At 42.0% G+C, this 20,693-nt stretch overlaps 1 protein-coding gene across 1 annotated transcript in view; it reads left to right on the forward strand.

Moving 5' to 3' along the window:
• The window catches only part of LOC114034428 (RNA binding protein fox-1 homolog 3-like), a 157,551-nt gene extending 137,117 nt beyond the window's left edge, over nt 1–20,434 (forward strand). The window contains exons 2-4 of the mRNA XM_027850111.1: nt 375–626; nt 18,025–18,162; nt 20,333–20,434. Of these exons, the coding sequence (XP_027705912.1) occupies nt 375–626; nt 18,025–18,162; nt 20,333–20,434 (492 nt within the window). The remainder of the gene's footprint in view (nt 1–374; nt 627–18,024; nt 18,163–20,332) is intronic.
• Nucleotides 20,435–20,693: the final 259 nt, after the last annotated feature.

Here is a 20,693-nt window from a genome sequence, read left to right on the forward strand (position 1 = left end):
ACAGAATGATCTTGGGCAAGTCTTTCCTGAGTCTCAGTTTCACACTCTATAAAATGGGCTTAATAGTAATAGCACTACCTATTACACAGCGTTGTTTTGAGGTCAAATTAGACAGTATATTTTAAAGTGCTTTGTAGCAGCAAAGGCTAGAACTGTCATTACTACTACTAAGAATAAAAATTTATCTATAGCAGTAATAATAACAAAGGTGATGCATCAGGACTGCTGTGCTTCTGGGCAGTTTCCCACTGAACTAGAAGGACTCTCTTTATAGGAGGAAGGGGGCACTGTCTGTACCCAAGGTGCCACCAAGATTCTAACCACATCCCTCCTGTTGGTTTTCTCTTTTTCTTTCTCTCTCTCTCTCCCCCCAGGGTAATCAGGACACCACGGCTCCTCCTGAAGCGATGGCTCAGCCCTACCCCCAGGCCCAGTATCCCCCACCGCCACAGAACAGCATCCCCACTGAGTATGTGCCACCCCACCCTCACCCCACACAGGACTACTCCGGCCAGACCACAGTACCAGAACATGCCATGACCCTCTACACACCAGCACAGACCCACCCAGAGCAGCCAGGCACCGACGCCAGCACACAGCCAATCACTGGGACACAGACAGTACCGGTAAGAAGCCCCTTCCAGCCAGCTTCATACCTTAGAGGGCCCTGGGCATTGTCTTACAAGGCCCCATCACTGAGGCCCATCTAGGGACTTGCAGGAACCAGGAACCCCCCCCCACCCCACCCCCTGCCCAGGGCATCAAAGTGGCCCTGGCCTCTGAAAGAACTCAAGGCAAGGTCCATTAAGAGAAAACTGGGGTGTTGGCCACAAAGTAAAACATGGGGGTGATGTGGGGAAACCAAGGGCTGGGCTGAGAAAGGCATGGCTCCTTGATGAGAAAGGGATTAGATGGGGAGGGATAATAACAGTGGGATATAGATCTCCCTGGGGAGTGGAAAGGAGGTTTCAATAATAAGGACGGGTTCTTTTTATAGAATATAGTGATTCCCTCCTCTCACTCCCTCAGGCCTATACACACAGAAACTCAAGGTCCCTCTGGCATGTCCTCCCACCTCAGGGTTTGGCTTCATTGGTTCCTCATCAGGGTAACAAGAAAACTCAGTAAGTTGTTTCTGAAGGGAGTGGCTAAAGAAGGCCAAGAAAACGTGCAGTCCAGGGCACCCACCTATTGGTTCCCTAAGCCCGTCGATTCTGGCAATTCTAAAAGGAAACCAAATCACTTTATTTGAGAGATGAACAGTGTCTTCAGCTGCCAGTAACCTGTTAATAGAAAGTAAGAAAAATCACCAAACCCAGAAACCCTGAGCAGCTGCTGTGACCCTGCTGACGGGGCCCTGTCTCTGAGCTATCTCGGGTTACTGGTTCTCCTATCATTTCTAATCACTTGTAATCTACCTGCTTGGCTGCCCTCCAATCAGATAGCTTCAATTATGTGGTTGTAATGCAATTCCGAAGGGGAAAGTGCTGAGCCATGCACTTCGTAGAGATTTCCTGATAATAAAGGGAGAGCTTGTTAAGGAGTAACCATCACACTGGGCCAGCCTTTGGCCCATCTTCTCTGCAGGGTGAGCCCCTGTCTCCCTAGCTCCTCTTATTCTGAGGCAGCAGCTCTACCTTCTCCATCCCCTTACCCTTCCTTTATTTAATTCACCAGGTTTTTTTTTTCCTTCATTTGTTCACCCTCTTTCAAACTTTGGATAGAATGCTGGACATGGAGCCAGGAAGACCTGGGTTCAGATTCCACTTCTGACAGTAATTGTGCCTTCTATGATCAGTCTCCTCATCTATAAAATGTTGAGCTTTAACTACATGTCTTCAAAGGTCCCTTCCAGCTCTAAATCTGTGCTCCTATAATCCTTTCCTCTCCCTTACTCCCTTCTGATTCCAATCTCCAGTCCCTCCTGAGGCCTAGTTCTCATGCTAGCTCTTAGTCAATATTGTTTCTGTGGTTGGGAAGTGGAGGTGGAGACTAGGAAAGTAAGTTATTATGCTCAGCATTTCCTAGCAGTGGCAACACCTTGACTGATTAGCCTGCCCTGTCTCTGTCACCTGCTGCCCTGTTTACTGGGTTTGACTCTCAGGAAGTTTGTATAGGATTAAGAGGCTGCCCTGTCCCCACCCCTTGTGTAATGCAAAAAAAAAAAAAAAATACACCTGGAGAGAAAGGGTCAGGGCACACTGTCACACTCTTTCTTTCTTTTTATAGGCTCAAACTGCAGTTTTAGGGGATAGGGGCCCTTTGGTCATAATGGCCAGCAGTACCCTAATGGCTCTGAATTTCTCTAGTCCTTTGGGCTGAGGTCAGGGGGGGAAAACTCACCTTCTCATAAATTGACTGAGACATAATAGAGTTAAATTAAATCTCTACTAAGTGGCTGCCCTGCTGCCAAATGAATATCACAAATACACTCTCTTCAGACCTTCCTCAACATTACCATTGCAGCTGTGAAGGTGTGACAATCTATTGCCTTATAGTTTACTACTTTACTAAGTAGTAAGGCTAGAAAGTATTGAATAAAAGTAGACGTCAAATTAAGATGGTCAACTGAAGAGATGTATGGAGTTGTTGGATCATTTGACCCTATTTCACACTGACTCTCTAAGTTTGGCAAAACTCTCCTTAACTTCCCAGTCTGATAGAAAAGCAGGGATTGGAGTAAGTTGTGTTTGTCAGATAGGGACAAGGGCTTGATTAATTAACCTCAGTGCCAGGGATTCTAATACCTTTAACCAAGGGACTATTACACATAAAACATTTAGCAAAAATCCAGGCATCCCCATTACCCACTCGTAGTGAGGGATGAAGAGAAATATGTATACAGTAGGAGAAGTCAGTGTGGTGTAATGGATAGAGCATTAGATTTGGCATTGGGAGACTGAGGTTCAAATCCTACCTGGTATATTTTTTAGCTGTGTGATCAGAGCTTCAATTTTCTTATCTATAATATTGGAATATTAATGCTTGCATTACCTACCTCACAGAGTTGTGGGGAGGAAAGTACTCCATAAACTTTAAAATATTATATAAAATTATATAAAATGTGAGTTTATTATTATTATAGGCAATATTTCCTATCCTAATGTCTGCAGAAACACACCCTACCCAGAGCTTCCCTGTGGCTTCCTTGTCCTAGGGCACAAATACTTAACCTTTTTTTTTTTCATCTAAGCCCTACCTGAAGTCAGATCAACAACTCTTGCATTTTGCATTCTTTCTGTTCCTCTCCATCCTCCTGGAACCCCTCTTCCTTTGGTCTCCGAGGGCCTAAATGAATGTCTCCTTTGGCTGCACAGGAACTCTATCATCTCTAGGCCATAGGTGGGAAAATCAAAGTCCAAGACTCCAAAGAACCAAGAGCAGAAGTCATTTGCCTTCCATTTCCAACAAGTAGAAACAAAATTTGTGTCAACGGGACTGCCACTGATTCAGCGAGAGATTATTAAAGAACTGGTTTGTGAAACTTCATTAAGGAAAGAAGTAATTACTAGGAGCCAGCATTGGTTCCCTAAAAACAAATCAGGCCAAACTTACCTCATTTCTTTGTTAATGGGTTTATCATTTTAGTAGATCAGGAAAATGGTATATCTATTTGTGGTCGTTGTTTCAGTTGTATCTTCCTTAGCCCATTTGGGGTTTTCTTGTCAAAGATACTGGAGTGGTTTGCTATTTCCTTCTCTAGCTCATTTTACAGATGAAGAAACTGAGGCAAACAGGTTTAAGTGACTAACCTAGGGTCACACAGCTAGTAAGTATCTGAGGCCAGATCTGAACTCATGTCTCCCTGATACCAGGCCCAGCATTCTATCCCCTGCGCCACCTAGCTGCCGGTATATCTATAGGGTTTCTTCATTTAATAAAGCCTTTCCTGGTACCCTCATAGAAAACATAAGACAGTGCAAAATGAATGATAGTAGAGCTAGGTAGATATCAAACAGAAAAGTCCTCAATAGTATGGTTAGTATCCTACTGTTCAACAGTTTTATCAACAACTTGGAGAAACAAAAGTAAGGCACTCAAATGTTGGTTGAATGCATGAATGGAAGCTTGACCAGCTGTGACTTCATTTCCTTTTGGAAATCCCACTTTGCTTTTTGGTTTAATTTATTATTTATAACATATATACACACAAACATATACACATATATATGTACACATATATATATGTAGAGTATGTAGCTATTTTGTAGAAATTATCAGATTTTTCAATGATACAAAGCCAAGAGGAATGATAAAATCAGATTTTGACATAATCTTGACAGGTCAGAATAATGATGAAAGTGAACAGGAACAATTTGAAAGAATTTCATTTTGGTTCAGAAACTCAACACATAGTTACAGGATTGCTTCAGTCACAATTAGGGTAGAAAAGACCTGTGAATATTAGGTGATCACAACCTCAACATGACAATGTGATGTGGCTACTTAAAAAAAAGCAAATAGACTATATAGTGAGTCATCTGGAAACCATATCATTTTAGGAACAGCTGGAGGGACTGGAGATGTTAAGCCTGGAGAAGAAAAGATTTAGAGGAAAATTGCTATTTTCAGAATACGAAAGGCTATATGAAACAAGGAACAAGAATTTCTCTGTGACTCCAGAGAGTTGAACTTGATGGAAATGATAAGATGTCAGGTTTCAATTCAATATAAGAAAGAGCTCTGTAATAAATAAAACTATCTAATAATGAAATGGACTTTTGGGTTAGGTAGGGAGCTTCCATCACTGGAAGTGTTCAAGTTGAGGCTGGATCATCTCTTATTTGACATATTGCAAAGGAGATTACTGCATTGGGTGAAAAGTTGGACTAGATTAACTTTAAGATCCCTTCAACTCTAAGATTCACTTATTCTCTGATCTAGAGTCTTTCCAGGATGGAATCAGTAGAGAATTGAATTTGCTCAGACTCCTAACTCCATGCCAGGTTCCTTCAATTTCTGGTCCTAAACTTCAGTGGCAAGTGTAGACCACTTAAAATTACTCCAGACCCCATCTCATGGTGCTTCAGCCATCTCCCAATGCAAAAACACAAGTTGGCCAAGAATAGCATTTAGATTAGAAAAAAAGAGATTTAATGGGTATTAGAAGCCATTTTTCCTCCCCTTGAGTTAAATGACCTTTCCCTTTGAGCAGTTCATGGGAAATTAAAGAATGCTCTTCAATCCTTAAATTCTCCAAAGGCTTTCGGTCCTCTTTCTTTTGTCACACTTAAAACTATCATGGCCTGAAGTCAAGGCAAGAAACAGGGAGGAGGCTAGAGAACCAGTCACTTCTTTCTAACCCTGACTGATTGCAGTAAGTCCCTGGCCAGGGGGCAAGAAGAGGTTTTTCTCACTACCTACAACCCTTACCCACAGCATTCTTAATTCCCTGGCTTGTGTTGGAATTGAGAGGGAAAGATAGAAGGAGGATGGAAGAATGGGAGGATAGGAGGAAGTGACTTTTCTGCAGAGAATTCATTGCAAATTGAACATTGGGATTGGAAAAACTTGATTTGAATCCTGGGTCCACTGCTCACTAGCTTTTCAGCCTTGAGTAAGTCGTTTGACTTTTCTGACCCTGAGTTTCCTCATCTGTAACATGGGGATAATAATACCTACCCTTCCTATCTTCCAAAGCTATTGGAGAAAGCATTTTTAAACCCTGAGGTATTGTGTAAATGTGAGCTGTTATTCAGTTTTAGTCTTCTCAGATCCCTTTCTTCTCCCCCAGTCCCTCCTTCTAGATCCTAGTCTTCTTCACTGGGATCTCTTCCTTTCTTGTGTCATTCCAGATGTATTTCCAGGCCTAGATTCAGAAAGGAAACCATCCCTTTGGAATGACCTCCAAAATCCCCCCAAGGACCGAGACCCTGACTAACATTTTACATATGGTGGCTATCTAAAGCAATCCCTTTGGTTTCTAGCTGTTGCACAGAAACCTTGGATAAGGCCTTGGAGCCTTAAAACTCTGTCCATAGCAGAGCCCTGCTCTGCCCTGCTTACCATACCTGAGAGCCTAAGACCTGGCTTCTTGGATCTTAGGCAGGGCTTCTCTGTAGCAGCTGACTGTGGGTTTGGGAGTCAGGGAAGTATCATATATTGATACTCAGTTGTAGATAAAATATGTTATAGAGGCTGACTAGGAGCATTATAGGCCTCATAGGATATCTGTACCTTGGTAGTATCATCTCAACTCCACAGCTTCAAGAGCTCAATTTTAACCAATCTATCAGGCAGGTGGCACAGTGGATAGAGTGCTGGTCCTGAAGTCAGGAAGACTCATCTTCCTAAATTCAAATCTAGCCTCAGACACTTACTAGCTATGTGACCCTGAGCAAGTCACTTAAATCCTATTTGCCTCAGTTTCCTCATCTGTAAAATAAGCTGGAGAAGGAAATGGCAAACTGCTCCAGTATCTGGTATGGAGTCAAGAAGAGTCAGACACGACTGAAAAACAACTGAACAGCAACAAAATCCTGGGGTGATCAGGCTCTGGAGAATTGACTGACGTTAACTAAACTCATGAGAGATTTAGAAGCAGTATGGCAATGGAAAGATTGTTGAACTTAAAATCAGGAAGACATGCTCAAATATTGCCTCTAACACGTACTAGATGTGTGTTCATGGGTAAGTTACAACCTCTCTAAGCCTCAGTTTCCTCATCTGTAAAAAGTGGATGATAAGATCTATAGTACCTACCTCACAGGGTTATTATGAGGTTCATATACAACAATCTATATAAAATTCTGTGCAAAAATGCTATGTAAATGTCAGCCATTATTACGGAGAGATTGATAAATGAGAATAACATTGTGTTACTTTATAATTGCATAAGGAAAAGAGTACAGGACACTCCCTTGGGGAAGGGAGGAGTGAATTTGTATGCTTATTCAGGAGACCTGATCATAAATTAGTAAGTCGATTCATGAGTACAAAACAGTAACAAAAAGGGTTGAGTATTCTTATGAGAAATTTCTATCAAACCTGGTAAATTACCATTCTCCACTATGGGAATATCTCTATCTGAAAAACAGGTATTCATCATATGGTATCCTGAAAAGAGTGCTGGATTTGGAAGCAGAAAAAACTGAGTTCAAATGTTGCCTCAGACACTTACTAGCTATATGACCCTGGGCAAATTACTTAAACTTTGTATACCTCAGTTTCTTCAGCTACAAAATGGGTATAATAATAATAACACCTACCTTGCAGGGTGGTCTTTAGGAAGAAATGAGATAATATTTGTAAAGTGTTTAGCACAGTGACCAGCACGTAGTAGGTACTTTCCTCCATCCCTCCCTCCCTTCTTTTCTTCCTTCCTTCCTTTCTTTTGAGTCAGTTACTTGTTGACATTTCCCCTCAGAACATCATAGAAAGCACACTGGCCTTTTTCACCTAGTCTTGATTAAATAGCTCAGTCTGTCAGTCACCTGAAAGCAACATATATTCACATTAGATCAGGATTGAGTACATCCATTCATTCATTCAACAAACACCCTATTTTTGCCTAAATTACAGTTTAGAGTTATGTCTTCCTGTGGGTTTCAGGAACCACTCTGGTTTCAACTGCAGCTCAGTTCAACAAACAAGCAGAGATGCTGAGGGTTTAGTTTAATTAGGACACAGGCACTACCTTTATGGAGCTTAAAGTCTAGTAATAGGATATAACACATCTACAAATATTTATGACACATGTATTATTATAGATGATAAGTACATTAGAACCATGCAAGCTGAGTACCATTTGCAGATTGGAGAAGGAAAGGTCAGACATCCCTGAGGGTGGGGCTGCTTCTAGAGGTGCCAATTTCTTCCATTACTGATATTGACTCATCAACTTCAGATTCAGAGGGTGACGTTTTTCTTAACATTGTCCCCAGATTCTGGGGATGTGTTCAGTTTTTTTAGCCTGTAGCTTGTATGCACAAACTACACCCCCTTCTCCCTGTCACTACCAGTTTGGGCTGGTTTCCTTTCCTTTGGCTGGCCGGCTGACACTCTAAACTTTGGTTAGAAACCTGTTATAGTTAGCTAACTCAGTGATTCACAGCCCTCAGAGTACAACAATTAGTTCCTTATCTGTGCTTCCCCCATTCATCTACCCCAGAGAGTCAAAGGGGAAAACTCTCGAAAGAGTTATCATCTAGGAATGGTCCTCAAATAATTTGATCTGTGAACTACTCTAGAGAAAGACCCTGATAAAGATCATCTGTCTGTAAGGAACTCAGGGGGAGATTGTTGCAATTCACAATTTGCCTCAGTTACCTTGTGGTTTCCCCACACAGTTACTTTGTGTGTTACCCCAGTGTCCTCCACAGCCAAGTGCGTGGTGTGGCGAAAAGAGCTATAAATTTGAAGTCAGAGGACATGGGTGTGAATCCCACATGCTTATTAGTTGTATGGCCTTGGGCAAATCACTTCAACCTTCTGAGCCTCAGTTTTCCTCAGGAAAATAGTGAACCAGAGCAGGGGTTCTTAACCTTTTTTCTGTGTCTGGATCCAGGGGTGTCTTGAGACTCAAATGAAGGGAGAAGGAAAGTATTTTTATATAGCACTGCTATGTGCCAGGCACTGTGCTAAGTTCTTTATAAATATTATTTCATTTAATCATCACAACAATCATGGGAGGGAACTGCTATTATTATCCCCATTTTACAGATGAGGAAATCGAGGCAGACAGAGGTTAAGCTACTAAGTGTCTGAGTTCAAATTTGAACTCAGATCTTCCTGACTCCGGGCCCTTCTGACTGTGTCCACTTCACCAGTGTAGCTATCTCTGAACAGTATCTCTAAAATGAGATCATAGATGTAAAGCTCTTTGCAAACCTTAAAGTGCTCTATAAATGCTAATTATTATTATTATTATTAATTAGCCTCCAATCAGCCAGCCTCCAATCTGTGGACAATTTCATTCCTTGGGCCCAGCTGCTCTTCTACTGAGCTTAAGCAATGCTTATGTAGCAATACAGGAGTATACCGGTAAATGTTTAACAACTGAAGTGGTGGTAGAGGTTGGGGAAGGGGGGATATATGCAGGAAATATATGCACGTACCCTTTTAAATTTAATCTATATTATTAACACTTCCTTAAGTCTAGACAATCAATAAAACAATAAATCAGGACCTGATCTGTAGTGATTGCTGATTTTTAATGTTTAAATGCTCACTTTGAAAATTTAACAATGATCCAGCCTGAAAGCTGGATCCGGTACACCCCTGTACAGTACCTATACAAAGGTATACCCCATTGACAGTCAATGACCCTGCTTCTCAGAATAATGTTTTTAAATGCATAAAATAAAATACATGGGATTACAAAGCAAAATAATTTTATCGAAATACAGTTATCAAAGGGCAGCTAGGTGGCACAGTGTATAGAGAGCTGGGCCTGGAGTCAAGAAGACTCATCTTCATGAGTTCACATCCAGCCTCAGACACTAGCTGTATGACCCTGGGCAAATCACTTAACTCTGTTTGCCTCAGTTTCCTCATCTGTAAAACGAGCTGGAGAAGGAAATGGCAAGCCACTCCAGTATCTTTACCAAAAAAAAACCCAAATGGAGTCATGAAAAGTCAGACACAACTGAAAATGACTCAACAACAGCAAAGTCATCAAAATATTTTTTCAAAAACAAGTTCATGGATTCCCAAGTTAAGGACCTCTCAACTATCCCTGACTCAGAATCTTGGATTTAGTAGGGATCTTTGAGGTTATTTTAATCTAACTTCATTTTTACAGGAAAAGAAAATGAGGCCCAAAGTCATAAAACTCATTAGGAACACTGCCCAGTATGGCTGGTGGGTTCCCAGTAGTGAAGGCATTCAAAATAAACAACTGGAGACCACTCTGAGAGCCATGGGAAATTATCCATAGTTCTCAGAAGACACTGTGGACATGTCCTTGGAGCATGGACCTAAATCAGCCTTGGATAAGACAACTTACCCATTCCTCTGAGATAAGTAACAGTTAATATCAAAGAAGACAGTTTGGCATCTGGTCAACTCCCAGAAGATCTTTTAGGAGGGTAGGGTAGGCTGAATTGGGCAACAGAAATTTGCTTAGGGTGGTTCATTCAATGCCACATTATTAAGATTGTGCTTTATCCTTATTTTAGGGAATTTTGTGGTTACTATTTGAAGTCAAAAGACCTGGGTTCCATTCCAGTCCTGCCACTTACTGGATGTATGATTTGAGACTAATCACTTAACCTTTCTAGTCTTCACTTTCCTCACCTATAAAATGAGGGGTTTGGATTAGGTGATCTCTAAGGTCACTCCCAGTCTAAAATCCTGTGGTCCTCATTATCTTTCTCTCTATTGCCTGTTACATTATCGTGAGCCAGTGACTAAATCTCAACCCAATCCACCCCCTTTCTCACCCCCATTATCTTTGTCCTTTGCCTGAGCTAGAAGAAGAGAAGTCGTTGAAAATGCAGCTTTCAGAGCCTCCTGAGAGTAGGGCCAACAGTGGAGAGAAAAAGGTATTATTTGTAGCTCCAGTGCCTTGCAGAGTCTCAGCACTAGAAGGAACCTCAGAAGTTCCTTGGTGTGACCCATAACTAAGGCAAAACAACCACAATAGTTAACATTACAGAGTACAGTAGTTATATAGTGCTCTTTTCCCAAAAAACCTTACAAATATTTCATTTGATTCTCACAACAACCCTGAGAGATAGGTGCTATTACTATTTCCATTTTACAGATGAGGAAATGGAGACTGAGAGAAGCTAAGTGACTTGCCCACAGTCACATACTACTAAGTTTCTGAGGCGGAATTTGAACTCAGGTCTTCCTCACTCCTAGGAAGAGAAAGGAAGGGAAGGGGAAGGGGGAAAAGGAGAAGAGAAGGGGAAAGGGAAAGAGAAGGGAAAAAAAGGAAAAAAGAGCCCAGGGCATATCCATGGTGTGTACCTATAGTTGGGCTCCATAACACAGATATTTGATTCACCAAAGGAAATTGAGAGGACATAGTTGAACAAGTAAAGTAGTTGGGAAATAAAGAGGTAACTGTGTCACCAAAACTCATGGGAAGAGAGGGTGTTCAGCAATGTCAGATGCTGGAGACAGGTCAAGAAGGATGAGGATTGGAAAGGGGCCATCAGATTTGGCATATACAGAGAGAAGTTTCAGTTCAGTAATAAGGTTAGGAGCCAGATTGCAAAGGGTTGAGAAATGAGTGAGAGCATAGAGATTGGAGGCAGAATAGAAGCATGTTTTTTTTTCCTTCTACTCACTGAGTGTTACTAGTTCTGCCTTCTGGGGACAGGCAGAACAAGAATAATTCCTCTTCCGTGTGACAGCCCTTCACATATTTAATGACAACAACCATATCTTTCTTAAAGTTTCTCTTCTCCAGTATAAACATCGCCAGTTCCTTCAGCTAAGCCTCATATGTCATGATCTTGAGACCCTTCACCATACTGGTAACTCTCCTCTTGGTTCTCTCCAGCATATCCACTGTCCTTCCTAATATGTGCTGCCCAGAACTGAACATAATAATACTCCATACATAGTCTGACCAGGGCCAGGGTACAGAAAGACTGTTAGTTCCCTCTACTATCCTATGTTAGGTGGACCAAGGGATAGCATAGATGGCAGGTATGCAAGCTGGAAAATGTCTGGGCCAGGGCTAGGGGTTGTAGTGGAAGAGGAAGACAGAGAGAGACAGAGAGGAGAGACAGAGACAGAGAGAGAGGAGAGGAGAGAAGCATAAGTTAGAGTTAGGGAAAGACAAGATAGTGTCTGCATTTGAGCACATTTGAGATTTTTTTTTAAGGCAGGAAGTTTGCCTATTGGAAAGAAGGCAAGAGGCTGCCTGAACCACTGTGATAAATGGTAGGAAAATGCTTCATCTCCCCTGAGGGGCAGCAAGTGTACTTGTTAACACTCTGGGGTTTCTCAGCATGTTACAATTTTATAGCCACTGAGCCCATTTATCTGCTCCTGTCCACAGCATAGCTGCTGTGGTTAGACTATGGGGTCTCCAAGGTACTCTCTTTATTCACTTATGTGGCCTGGGCTCTCCTCAGGACTTCACCTTTAGCTATCCCTCCCCGTTGCTCTCTCTGTCTCTCTTTCTCCTTCTCATTGGCTGTAGACCCCACTCCCACCCCTTTAGATCTTTGGTCCTGTCCAGGGTCCTGAAGAAGGCGGAGACTAAAGTGACCCTATTTTTTCCCAGCACTGATATCTGCTAAGGTTCTGCCAGTGAGACAAAAAAAAGGGGGACCACAGCCTGATTCCCCAAAGATGTTCCTTGAAACATAAAGCTTGTGATTCTAGCATCCAAAAGGGAATAAACCCTATGTCCCCTCCATGCCCCAATACAAGCGCAGCTTTTTTTTTAATGTCCTTTTCACTCTTGAATAGAGATTTTTTTCCCCCAGAATATCTGGTTTTCCTAACTCCCAGGTCTTCCTTTCACATGAATTGTTTTCTATTCATGTCTCTCAAATCCTAGACTTATGTAGTTGATTTTTTGAACCCACATTCAGGACTTGACATTTATCCTTATTGAAACTCAGAATTATTAGTTTTAGATCATTGTTCTAACCTCTATGTGCCTTTATAGAAACCTTGGAATGAATTCCTCGGGGAAGTGTTAAAATCTCTTTCATTTGCAATGTGAGCAGACTTTCTATAATGATTTAGAGTCAGAACCTGGAGATTGGGGCATATATTCAATAACTTCTGAAAGATGAGCCCTAGATTATTTTGACTTCCAAAGAGCCCTAGAATATAGGAGCAGGGTCTGATTGGTCAATGCCTTACAAAGAGTACGTTTTTATATAGGTGCAAACATAAACTTTAGATATGTCTGGCCAACAATTCAAACTTTCACAATAAAGTAAACTCTGTGATTGAGCTTCTTGGAATTCATATTAGGGAGAAAATTATGTTGAATTTCATATTCTACATCCTATCAATTTTCTGGCATCTAAGGACTTGAATTTTTAAAAGGCACAAAGGAATATGAAATGTATAATGAGACTATTTTGTTTTCTATTCCAACTATATCATCCAAATTAGGGGAAATGTTGGGTAGGTATTTTATTAAATCTGGGATTACAGAGGGACTTTAGAGGTAGAAGAGACCATCTCCAATCCATACTCAAAAGGAACATCCACTGTAACAAAACGTACTTGACAAGTAGTCATCCAGCTTTGCTTGAAGACCTCCAAGTAGGGGATCCCAGCACCTCTCAAGGAAGGCCATTCCACTTTTGGATAGCTCTAGTTGTTAGGAAGATTTTCCTGACATTGAGGTTAAATTTGCTTCTTTGGAACTTCCACCCAGAACTCCTGATTCTCTCCTCCAGGGGACAAAACTAATACCTCCTCCATATGGCAGTCCTTCAAATACTTGAAGATAGCTATCATGTGCCCCGAGTCTTCTTTAGGCTAAACAGGGCTAAACCCAGTTTTTGCTACTGATCCCTATATGTTTTAGAGTCAAGGCTCTTCGCCATCCTGGCTGCCCTCCTTCCTCTGAACACTGTCCATCTTATCAATGTACTTCTTGAACTCTGTGGCCCCAAACTGAGTATAATACTGTAGCTGAGGTTTAATGAGAGCAGAGTAGAGTGGAACTATCACCAACCTGTTCTGGAAATATATGGATAGAATGCAACCCAAGATGGCATTAATTTTTTAAGCTTCCACATCATACTGCTAATTCATATTGAGCTTACAGTTCACTAAAATCTCCTGATCTTCTTCAGAACAACCACTGTCTAGCCATGTCTATCCATCTAATACTTGTTGCAGTTGATTTTTTTATGCCCAAGTATGAGTCTTTACATTTAAACCTTACTGAATTTCCTCTTATATTCAACCCTAATACTCTAACTTGTCAAGATTCTTTTGGATATTGAATCAAGTTCATCCACCATTTTATCTGTCCCTCCCAGCTTTGTCATCTACAAATTGGATGAGCATTCCATGTATGTCCAAGCCATAGAGAACTAAATTATTGATAAAAATTTTAAACAGTACAAGACCACAGATCTCTGAAATACTCCACTGGAGACCACTGGACACATGGACATTGAACATTTAATGTTAAACATTGAACCATTAACAACTGCTCTTTGAGTCTAGCTATCCAACCAGTTCTGAATTCATTGGATTGTATTTCTAACCCCTATCTCTCTATCTACTCCACAAGAATATCATGAGATACTTGGTTAAAATACATATATCCAGTGGAGGCAAGGGGAGGTACTTGGGTGAATCACTTTCCCTCTGAGATTCAATTTCTTCATCTGTAAAATGAGGAGGCTGGAACAGATGATCTCTAAGGTTTCTTACAAGTCTAAATTCCACAAGTTTGTGTTAGAACACAAAATAAGGCAAAGAACACAAAATAATGATAACTACCTCTTGAGGAGGTCTGAGTCACATAAAGAGGAGCTCAGGATATCTGGACCACAAATGATGGAGATTGGAGAGATGACCAGCTCCTTGTTTAGGATGAGAGGATCAGGCAAGAACAATGTTTGTGATTCTGTGGTTTGAGTGCAGAGAACATGTCACCCAGAGAGGATATGCATTTCACAAGCGCCACAGGAAAGAGGTAAAAGAGTAGACTGTGAAGACAAAGAAGAGAGTGACTATGCTGGGACCCATATGTGCAAAAATATAACAGTTCTTTTTGTAGTAGCAAAGAACCAGAAACTAAGGGAGTGCCCATCAGTTGGGAAATAGTTGAACAAATTAAGGTGTATGAATGTAATGCAATCCTATTGTACAAAAGATTGATAAAAAGGCACAGTTTCATAAAAACCTGGGAAAACTTGTATAAAGTGATACAGAGTAAACAGAGCCAGGGGGTAAATTATACAATAGCAACAACATTGTAAAGAAAAACAACTTGGAAAGACTTAAGAAATATTTATCTGGAGCACAGCACACTGTGGAGTTGTATTTGGTCCCCCAAGGGAGCCTCCACTAGGATGCCTTGTGTGGTAATGTAGTGTGGTAGAAAGTGTTGGACTGACCAAGAATCATGACACCTCAGTTCTGATCCTGGCCCTGCCCCTAACTATCTGTGTGACTGTAGGCAAATTACTTCTTTGCTCTGGCCTCAGTTACTTTATTTTCAGTAGAAAGGGGTTGGAGTAGATGACCTCTAAGGTATCTTCCTATTCTGAGATTCTTTAAGGACAGGGTGGATCAGCTTTCCTTCTTCATTGTCAAAATCCTGTTCAGGGACCTACATTCCAAACTGCAAGGATACCTTGAGCAGAAGGCCTGGAAGGCAACTTCAGTTGAATCCATTCTTGCAAAAGGATCCAAAGAAGAGACACGTGTTTTAAAGCTTTGGAAAGATGGAGAGTTTAGCCGCAACTCTTAGGATCCAGAGGAAGCCAAGGTAGAAGAAAAAACCTGATGAAGAGGCTAAGAGTTAGTTCCAGGCAGCAAATACTGACCCTACCCACCCCTGAATCCTCATGGAAACAACTACTATATCCAGTCCATCTACCACTACATCTAAGTCTCCATTATCCAGTTTTTGGATGATCTAGGTTCTTTGCTTTTCTTCCTCCCTCTTTCCCATTTTGTTTCTGTAGGGACCAAGAAAGGAAAGAACATCAGGGAAAAATGAATGGAGAGTCCATTCTGGCCAGTGTGCTTCTTACAAAATGTTCTGAGTTTGCAGCAAGAGTCACAGGATAGGAGGGAGGGTAACAAATACAAAAGAAAGACCTTATGTTGTAAAGGAGACAACATAGAGGGGAGTGGTGGCCAGGGAAGGGCATTTTGGTCTGGGAAATCGCAGGGATGGTAAGTGGGACAATAGGGCTATCAGCTGACATACCGTTTCCAAAAATGTTAACTTGGTTGAAGTTTCCAGAGGTAGAGGTAGAGGCACTCCCAGACCAGAGTAAATTAGGTCTTTCTAACTAGACATACTAAAGTTTTACCACTGAGGACAGCCTACACCCAAGTCCTGATCTCTGGAGGTCTCTTACCAAGCCAATCATCAAAGCCTTTGCAGTTTGGTTAGGTCGTTACAGAGCTTATACTATGGGAAGGTAGCCTTCAGGAACCCTGAGTCACCTCAGTGCCATGATTAAGAAGGCATTGGAGTAGGATGTGAGTGGAAATTTATAGTCACATTGTATTAAATAACAGAAGTCAACCTTCCCTCAAAGATCTTGAAGTAGAGAAGACAAAGTCATTCTCAAGAGTAGCAATGATTACAAAATTATGAACTTGTATGGTAAGGGAAAGATGAGTTAGGAATTGTTGGAGAAAAGGGTGAGTCTGGGATAACTGCATAAATGAGGCAACCTTGAGTTATGATGTTAAGGAAATCAGAAAGGCTGTTTTGTGCATGCAAGGTAGAAACAATAAAGGTGGAACAGAAGCTTAAGTGTATGCATGCAGAAGAAATAGGGGGATGTATTATGCCTCTTCATTCTCCTTTACTTAACTAGGCTTCCTGGAGAGTTGTTCTAATCCCCATTTCTTACATGATTCAGAGCAGGAATATAGGGGAGAGGGGAGGGGGCAAGCATTAAGAAGCAGGAGAAGAGAACTTGGGTGGGAAGATCTGATTTCTAATTCCTCTCCACTTCCAAAAGGCAGAAGAATCCAAAGGTTCAGGTGGAGGTCTAACCCAGAGATCCTGGTAGTTTGGAGAACAGTCACTTATTAACAAGTACTTATTAAATGCCAGACACTGTGCACGGTGCTAGGGATACAGACACAGAAGGGGGAAAGTCTCCCTTCAAGAGTCTTAGTCTCACTGGAAAGAGAACATGCATATAGATAGGTAATATACAATAGATAGGTAAATACAATTTGGATGGAAGGCACTAGCCTCAAGGGGGACCAGGAAAGGCATCATGTAGAAAGTGGCATTAAAGGAAACTAGGCATTCTATAAGACAGAGGTGAGAAGGGAATAAATTCCCATCCTGGGGGAACAGCCAAGGCAAAAGCGTGAGTGAAGGAAAGGGAATGCCATGTATATGGAACAAGGAAGCTTATCTGGACCATAGTGTTCATGAAGAGGAGTCATGTATAATAAAACTGGAAAGATGGGTTGGGGCCAGGTTGTCAAAGGCTTTAAGTGATGTGAGTTTCTATTTGATCTTCCAAGTAGAAGTCACTAGAATTTATTGAGTAGTGGAGAGACGTGGTCAGCCCGGCACTTTAGTGAAATCACTTTGGCAGCTATTTGAAGGATAGTTTGGAGTGGAGAGATACTTGAAGCAGAGAGACCAATTAAGAGGCTATTGCAATAGTACAGGTGAAAGACGATGAAGGCCTGAGCTAAAATAGTTGCTGTGGAGGTAGAAATGAAAAAAGGTGGCAATTGATTGGATATGTGTAGTGAGTGAATGAATGAATGAAAAGGCATTTATGTTCCAGGCACTACATTGTGAACTGGAGATACAAAATGTGAGATAGTACCTGCCCTCAAGGAGCTTTCATTCTGTTAGGGAGAGACAACACCAATTAGGGTGTCTAAGGAGGGTATTTTGGTCTTGAAAGTCACAGAGACAGTAAGTGGAATAATGGGTCAATTGGTTGACAAGTCCCCTCCAGAAGCAATGGTAATGTTGATTTGGTTATGGTTCACAGAGCCAGACATGGAAAGCTGGGGGGAATGGGAGTACTTACAAGCCAGTAAAAGAGCACAGACAGGACTTGCCAGCTAGGTATTTTGGGGACCCATCCATAAGGACAGCCCAGTCCCCGGGCAGCTCCTCCAGGTCCTGGGGTCTGGGGATCCAGTTGGAGGGTGGAGCAGCAAGAAATGCCCAAAGTGAAGGAGCATGGTCAGGTCTGGGCCTGGCTAAATATAGTGAGAAGATTGGGCCTTCAACCATAATTGGGAAGTTCAGAATAGATGAGTTTGGAGGGAAAAGATAATTAGTTCTGTTTTGGACATGGTAAGTTTGAGATGCCTGTAAAACATCACAAAACATCCTCTGCGGAGCAGCTTTCCACCTTGCCATAGCAACAGGTGCTGAGGACATCTCACTGGCCTTCTGTTCTGTCTCCCCAGCAAACAGATGAAGCTGCACAGACAGACAGCCAACAGCTACATTCCTCAGAGAACACAGACAAGCAGCAGCCCAAGAGATTACACGTCTCCAACATCCCCTTCCGGTTCAGGGATCCTGATCTTCGGCAAATGTTCGGGGTGAGTGTGCTCATCCCAACCCCCTCCCCTCCCTACCACCTACCTCCCCTCCTACTACGCCTCAGCCCAGCTCCCCATCCCTAACCTCCCTCCTTCTGCCATCATTTACTTGTTCTGAAAACCAGAGACTCCTTTATCGAGAAAGAGAGGAAAGGATTCCACATGTGGACACACCAGGACATCTCCCAGCCCCCTTTTCCTCATCCTTCCCCGGCTTCCAGGCCTGCCTCCTGTTGGATATCAGATTATATTAGCTTCGGAGGCCCTTGGAAATCACCACAAGGATCTCCCCACCTAGCCTTTCTCTTCTCTCCCTTCTTTCTTCCTTGGGATCATGTAAAAAGCAAAACAAGAAAGCTTCATCAAAAATGCCAGCCTTTGTTCCTTAAATCTCAACTTACTACACTTGCCTCAGTTTGCAACTATAGTTGTCTCTCTGTGCCTCAGTTTCCTCATCTATTTTTTAAAAGGATAACAATAAACTTGTGCCGTTACCTCAAAAAGTTCTGAGGAAATTATTATTTATGTTGTTGCTATTACTATAATCATCATCATTATTGTGCCCATCTTTCCTCTCTTCTTGGGCACTCCAGGTTCCCAAAAGCCTTTCCCCCTAGCTATGATTTGTACACCCTATGTCTTCCACTGCCATTTTTCCCTAAGGCTAAGAGGACAAGTAGGTTTCTGCCAGGTTGACTAGCCAAAAATATCTCCCTCTTCGTATTCTTCCTCCCCTCTCCCTACCTTCCACTTTCCTCCCTCCTTCTCAAGGCAGTTCAAAGTTGGATTCTGCCCTGGTCTTCCTGGTTTCATTATCAACAACAGGCGTTGCTCAAGGCACTAGCTTGACAACAGTGGGTAATATAACCCAATCAGAAAGACAACTAACTAGGAGATTCATTCTCTGGCTTCACTTTTACCCTGCTGTATGCCCTCAGATAAATGTTTTGGGTCCCTGTTCTTACTTCTGGAAAATGGTGATAATACTAACATAGTACCTACTAATTACTGTAGTTCTCAAATAAGATGATGTCTTTAAAGTATTTTGAAAATCTTAAAATGCCATATAAATATCAGCTATTATTACTATTATTTCTACAGTGTTATTATTTATTACTATACTATATTATTACTGTTTGCAATAGTACCATTTATTATTTTTATTATTACTATTTACCTATGTACTTTACTATGTACCTTAAGCAGGATACTCCTCTGAGTGACAATTCAAATACACTGGGGGCATCGAGGGTGCTACCCTGAGTGACTCCTTTCAACCTCAAATTATAGAAGGTGGCATGGATGCTTCCTACCTGTGTGACCTTAGGCAAGTCACTTAACCTCCCAAGGTCTCTGTTTCCTCATCTGTAAAATAATGAGCTTGGACCAAGTGATTACTGAGGCCCCTGCCAGCTCTAGACTTGTGCTTTTAAAAAGCACTGAACTGTGGTAATAAGAAGATGTGGGTGCCAGCCACGGTTCTGCTAGTGACTAGCAGGTTGACCTAGGTAATCCAACCCTGTCTCTAAAATACAAGAATAAATTATGTAGTAAGAAGAGTAAACTCCTTCTAGGAAATGATCTGGTATCAGTCATTTACATTTTAGTATAAATGAGTAAGGGCTTTAATGCTTTGTAGCTGAGAACTCCACCAACTCTATTAGGCAACAGAAGCAAGGAAAAAGTGACTTGCTTCCAAAAGCACATTGGTAGCACATCCCCAAGGTAAGAGGAGTCCCTGATGTGAATTATACCCATATATTGCCTCCCTAATTATAGAACAAAAGGTATTATTCCTGTTAAAGGAATTATGAGAACTGGCAGCACTGGGTGAAGAAGTATTTCACTTGAAAAAAGAACTTCTCTGGGCAGCTAGGTGGCGCAGTGAATAGAGCTCCGCCTTTGGAGTCAGGAGGACATGAGTTCAAATTCGACCTTAGACACTTGACACTTAGTAACTGTGTGACCCTAGGCAAGTCACTTAACCCCAACTGCCTCACCCAAAAACAAAAACAAAAAAAATGTTCAAAAGAAAAGTAAAGAAAAAAGGACTTCTCCTGCCTCTTTGATCCAAACAAGGACCGAGAGGTTTCAGGGTGAACATTTCAAAGGCATGTCAGGATAAGAGGAGCCTTCTCAACTTGTTGCCTCTTCTCTCCTCTCTCTCCAGCAATTCGGAAAAATTTTAGACGTGGAGATCATTTTTAACGAACGGGGCTCCAAGGTGGGTGCTGCCCAGACGCCGCCATCATTACAGCGAACCCAGCTGTAACGGTCCCGCCAGGCTAACGTGTGAAATGTGCGTTTCCTTCCTGGAGAGCTTCGAGCCCGAGGACCCCTGAGCAACACGGGTGCTTGTATTCCCTGCTCTTCCTGACTCACACCTGTCCTGCCTCTTCCCTGCAATCCTGACCTCCTCCTCCTCCTCCTACAACCCCCTCCCCTCTTCCCACCTTCCCCCAAGCTGTCTGTGTTGCTGCTGCTTCTTCCTTTCTAAAAGCGACAGGACCTCTGCCTACCCCTTGGGAACA

The sequence above is a fragment of the Vombatus ursinus genome, unplaced genomic scaffold, assembly GCF_900497805.2.
Source record: "Vombatus ursinus unplaced genomic scaffold, bare-nosed wombat genome assembly UNPS02008996.1, whole genome shotgun sequence".
Classification (NCBI taxonomy): domain Eukaryota; kingdom Metazoa; phylum Chordata; class Mammalia; order Diprotodontia; family Vombatidae; genus Vombatus; species Vombatus ursinus.